The following is a 6057-nucleotide window of genomic DNA, read 5'->3' as shown; positions in this document are numbered from 1 at the left end:
GGAGCGCGTTGATTGGCTGGTTTGTAAAGGTGAGGGCGGGGCGTATTGTCACGGCACCTATGTAACCCGTTCTGATTGGTTTATTATGCGTTAGGAAGTAGGAGAGAAGATCCGAAATTCATTTGTCTTGCTCTGCTGCTACACACCTATACAGACGCGCTGTCATTTTAATATATACGGGTTTATCTAGGCCTATGTAAAAAGATGCACGTACGTTGAAAGAAATAAACTTTGAAAAGCAAACATAGGCTACAAATATGTTTAAAATATACACTCATACAAGATTAAGCTCCCTGAAATAAGCTCTAATAAAAGTTATTTTAGATGTGGCCAGTGCGCTTCCATAAACTCTCAGAAACTGCTGATATTCGTTTCTGCCACCCTCGAACAAAGTTTTAGACTATTGATATTTATTATGCTAAAAATAATATCAATGGTTGTGATAGTTTATTCTGGTCATGTAGTTGTTTATGCAGTTATGAAGGGGCAGTTTGACTGGCACGTTAAACCACCAATCACACTTTAGTTCTTTAATGTGACGTTTATGGGCGGGTCTTACTCGTTGCACCTTAATAAAAATTCTGAAATATCTTTTTAGGATTCGATGCCAGGAACATTATAAACTCTGACCGAGTTGCCGCGATTAATATCCAATTTTGATGTTCTTAATATAGCCAAAAAAAAAAAAATCAGTTCAGCTCTTTTTTAAATGAAAAACACAATTATATGTAACTGGTTTAGATTTTAATGGCTAAAAAAAAAAAAAAATACATGGCACTATGACATAGCAACAGTGTTGGGGAGTAACTAGTTACATGTAACGGCGTTACGTAATTTAATTACAAAATTATTGTAACTGTAATTAGTTACAGTTACTACGAAAAAATGAGTAATTAAATTACAGTTACTTATGAAATTTTTAACGATTACAAAGGGGATTACATTTGAATATTTACACACATTCACATACAGATTTAACTGATTTCTTTCCCAAAATGCGCTGACTATTCTGAGACATTCCGCCCTAATAATTTCCGGGATGCGGAAATACAGTCTGGTTCATAGAATCCAGTCATAAAAACAGAATGCCTAACGCGGACGGAATATGCCACATTTTGGATGACTAAATCAAAAGTAGGTCAGTACACTTGAATCAAAACATGACATGGACTAGTGTATGTGAATATAAAGCCCCAAAAATGCAATAAGACTTGCACATTCTGCGTGTTGGAAATCAGGTGCGGATCTGGACACCGGGAGAACCGGGACAATTCCCGGTGGCCTGGCAGCCGATTTTGCCCCACTATTTAATATCATTATTGTATAATTGCCTGCCGAATGTACTAAAGCGATCATTTGCGAATCCGCCATATGATCATTAAATCTCTAATAAGTAATGAAGTGTTAGTCATGACTCGCGCGCTCTCCGCGCCTCCGCTAAACGGTTTGGATCAGACTCCGAGTAATCAATGCGAGAGAGAGAGAGAGAGAGAGAGAGAGAGAGAGAGAATAAAGTGCACTGTGGACAGCTGCTGAGCACAGCTGGAGCAGAGAAGCAGAACTACTGTTCAGGGTTTTAGGTCAGTTTCATCTGTAAAGATGCTTTTTTGTCTTTTTTATTTTATTTTATTTTATTTAATCAAGCAGCAGCACGTTGCTCACCATTCATCACTCAAAATACTATATAAAGGACATCATTATTATCTGTTGTAATGTTATAGTAGTAATTTAGCTAAAAAAAATTCCGATTTTTTTTATAGGTTTAGGGGGAGCTACGAGAGACAACAACACAACCCTTACGAAGATTAACATTTTAATATTTAACTATAAATCCAGAGAAAATGGTTACTATTGTTTAAATGTGGTAACCAAAAATGTAAAATTATTTTACAAATGTATTTATTTAAAAATAAATACAAATCCATTTGCAAAAAAAAAACAAAAACAAAACAAGGTTATTTTACTTTTATATAGGCTAATAAAAGCAAGGTTAATTTTTGTAAGGGAAAAACATGACTCGTGTACAGTATTAGGATTTTTCTATAAAGATATTGTAGTATTGTAGAGTATTGTATTGTAAAGTATAGTTTTGTTCAATCTTGAGTATTAAAGTCACGAGAGAGATGGATAACAGGGCAAAATAAAGAAACTGAAGAGAAAAATGGAAGTGAAGGTGCAGTTCAGGAGAGAACTTTTAATTATTTAGCATGTCCCCAAATTAAAGATTTAAACCTTTTTTATGTCAGGTCCATACAAAAAATAGTTTTGTCCATGAATTTGTTTGTATGAGTTTGAATTTTCCAGTCTGAATTTTTTTCCCAGTCCGCCCCTCCTGTAAATTAATGGCAAAGACATGGTTTCATTTACTACACAGAGGCCTACTGAAGCTCGCAGTGTGTTCAACCTCTGCTGCCTCAATATAGGAGTACACGAGCACATAAACATAATTTCTAGAACTGCTCTGTGTCACTTCATGTGCATTTTACTTATTTTGAGAAAACTATCATCATATACAAAGAGACAGCAGTTAAAAAAAACACCAATGTTTCAGGAGTTTATTACACAGAACACGTCACATGCTTATTAGATAACTGTATTTAAGTTGATGTTTATGCTTTTATTTATTATTCTTTAATTAAAAAAAAAAAGTAATCAAAAAGTACTCAAAAGTAATTAGTTACATTACTTTAATAAAGTAATTGAAAAAGTTACACTACTATTACATTTTAAACAGGGTAACTTGTAATCTGTAACCTATTACATTTCCAAAGTAACCTTCCCAACACTGCATAGCAATGGCAATGTAAAAAAGAAATTAAAAATAATTTAGGAGCCCAAACCTATCCTTGGGCCATACGTATACCCTATAGAGTCAACTGTGCTGAGGACCCACTAATCCATGGCAAGCCAAGCTTAAGTGACTATTCTATGGCCTCTTCCAGACTCAGGAAGTCAAGCATCTCTCTCCTTCTCTCACCCTGGTTTCATCTTGTGCATTGGTCAGCTGATTCTTTCAGTCATGAAATTTGTGTTGTACAAGAAAGATAGAAATAAAGCCACAGGTTATGACAGGAGAAATGTCATCTCACCACTTTTAAAGGGCTAGTATTCACTACACGACTTTTAAAATCTGAACAGATTCATCATACACGTGTCACCTCTGTAAATGGTTCCAAAGAAAAACAGGAAACACTCACACAGAAACATGTGCCTTGTTGCTAAGAGACACATGACAAATGAAAACAATGTGTTCTAACATCAGCTTAACATCTCAAACATGGACTGGATGTAATCACAAGCTTAAAAAGAGTCTGTGCCCATCCTATACCTACTGTGATATTGGTCAACTCCACAGTCAAAACCTACAGACTGCTCTGACTTTGGCCAACTAGAGCTGATTCATCCAGAGTGCAAATCAGGGCAAAAATTTGCACGCTGCATCTTATGTATTATATTCCAGGTTTTACTCACATAGGTAAAAATTTAGCATTTTAAAAATTCAATAAATTCCACTGTCTTTTATTTTCTTTTTTATTCAGTTAATAAAGGTATATAATTGAAAACTGCCAAAAAAGGATTTCACAGAAGAAGAAACAGCCTGGTGAGCTTTTCTTCTGCTTTAGACAGTGGCCCTGTGCAAGATCATTTGTATGTTTAGATTTTAAAAATAACTGCAATTCAATTTTTTAAATGAAAGGAGCATTACAGAAAAGAAGGACACTTCAGTGGAATCTTTTTCTAGACAGACATCTGTTCCGTTTAACGCCCACTTCCTCTTTCACACCATTACAAGACTCACAAACACACAAGCTGCAAGGAAAAGGAAGATGATGAAATGCAAAGAAGATGTAAGACAGTCTGATTACATAAGATACCATGGGAATTCAGAAATATTCAGAAATATTTGCTATAAATGCATTTTGGTTGTATTTCAAATATAAAAGTGGTTTCATCATAGAATATGTAGTTGCAATTTAAGTTAACATATTAGTAAGTATCAAAATATACTCCGAACACAAAGAACAAGCAAATATTTTACTTAGATACTTCCTTTATTGTCTCATTTATTATTGTACAATCTCATTGTACTGTATTCAGATATGTGCCCTCTTGAAGCTTGTGTTCTGCAAGTGAATGTCGTTTGATCGTGCCATCGCAAAGAAGCACAAAGTCACTTTTACAGACTTTTAAATGAAATGTTCCCTCCTGGTGGAATGACCTGCCCAACTCAATCCAAGCAGCTGAGTCCTTAGCCATCTTCAAGAATCGGCTTAAAACACATCTCTTGCAACTTTATTTGACCCTCTAACTCTAGCACTCTCCATTCTAATTATATTCTTTAAAAAAACTGTCCATTTTAGACTTGCACTCTTCATTTACTAATTGCTTGTTTTCTTAATTAAAAAAAGAAACTAATACTAGCTTCTCTAATCTTTTTGTATTCTGTTTTCTTTTTATTTATTATACAATTAACAAAAGGAAAAAAGGCCTCTAACAGTACCTTGATCTATTCTTTTTTTATTGTATTTTCCTTTTATTTATTATATAATTAAAAATCCCCAAAAACCTTACGTGTACTGCTTTAAGCTAACTGAGACTTCTTATAGCACTTGCATATCATTGCCGCCTTGTTGATTTTGATTTCCTCAATTGTCCTCATTTGTAAGTCGCTTTGGATAAAAGCATCTGTTAAATGATTAAATGTAAATGTAAATGAAAATGACTAAATGTAAAATACAATTCTGAAATACAAAATTACATTAAAAACTTCAAGCACTCGTTTTTTGAGAAATAACAGTTCAAATGGTTTTAAAGCTTCTTACAGAGTCAGTCTGAAGTATTGATTCATGATTCCATAGCCACATCTACAGGCACCTTTGAGTCTGTGAGACAATGTGAGTTGGTGTTGTGTGAACTCTGTCTTTTGGACACAAATGATAACTCTTTATTCCCTTCACCTGATGCTGCACTGGACAAATGCTGGAAGAGCTTTTGTATTCCAGTTTCCCGAAGCGAGCTGCGGAAGGTACGTGCTGCAAACACGTAAAGCACTGGATTGACTGAGCTACTGATGAATGTCAGGGCTCCTGCTATAAAGGTCATTGTGGTGCAGGCGTCCTCCCAACTATTCGCCATGCTGGGGTCTGAATGCTTGAGAGCGAGCGAGATGAGGGAAAGAAGGTTCCCCACATGATGAGGAATCCAGCAGAGAGCGAACATCACCACCACACTGCAGATGAGAAACGTCGACTTACGCTTGGACTTGAAGTTCATCTGCGCTATGCGACTGAAGAGGCAGCCATAACAGACCAACAGAGTGAAAAAAGGGATGACAAAGCCTACAAGAGATTCTAAAATAAGCAAAACAGCCTCCTGGGCTACAGTCTCATATTCCCTGAACAGACATTGATTTTCTCCATAATCTTCTCCCAAAGTGTGAGTTACAATGACAGGAATACTGAGGAGAAATGAAGCCATCCATATCATTAGAAGTACCTTGTTCAGTGCTTGTCTCCTTCTCCAGAGGACTGAGGCGAAGGGGTATCTGACAGCCAGGAAGCGCTCCACACTCATGGTGGTGATGATGAAGACGCTGCTGTACATGCAGACGTTGATGATGTACACCATGGCTTTGCAGGCTGCCTCTCCAAACACCCAGGAACAGGCCAGCGAGTAGATCCACAGCGGCAGAGTGATCAACACCAGAAGATCTGCGACTGCCAGGTGGAGGATGAGAAGCACTGTATGTGAACGCTGTTTCACGTGCTTCAGGATGGTCCACACCACCAGCAGATTCCCAGGTGTTCCCACCAGGAAACACACCCCCAGGATCACAGCGGCCCCCACCAAGCCCAGGTCAGTCTCCTCATCTGCCTGAAAATAAGCTGTAGCATTCATGATTCCCTCTCTGTCCACTCGAGTCTGCTATACATCTAAACACTGAATTAGAAAAGCAGTTTGCCTCAGCAAAACTCACTTCCCGTTTGTTGAAAAACAGAACTCTCCAGTACAGAAAAGAAAAACATCTGAAGTGATTGTCTGCTAAAAACACAACCA

General features: G+C 37.0%; 1 protein-coding gene across 1 annotated transcript; it reads right to left on the bottom strand.

Annotated features, from left to right (window-relative positions):
• Window positions 1-3749: 3749 nt before the first annotated feature.
• LOC132097453 (leukotriene B4 receptor 1-like) lies at window positions 3750-6025 on the bottom strand. Its single transcript, XM_059503171.1, has one exon. It carries the CDS (start codon window positions 5896-5898, stop codon window positions 4846-4848), a length of 1053 nt encoding a protein of 350 aa, XP_059359154.1. The 5' UTR covers window positions 5899-6025; the 3' UTR covers window positions 3750-4845.
• Between the last annotated feature and the right edge of the window lie 32 nt (window positions 6026-6057).

Source organism: Carassius carassius, chromosome 2 (genome assembly GCF_963082965.1).
Source record: "Carassius carassius chromosome 2, fCarCar2.1, whole genome shotgun sequence".
NCBI lineage: Eukaryota > Metazoa > Chordata > Actinopteri > Cypriniformes > Cyprinidae > Carassius > Carassius carassius.
The sequence above is the reverse complement of the archived record's forward strand: the minus strand, read 5'-3'. Positions and strand labels throughout refer to the sequence as shown.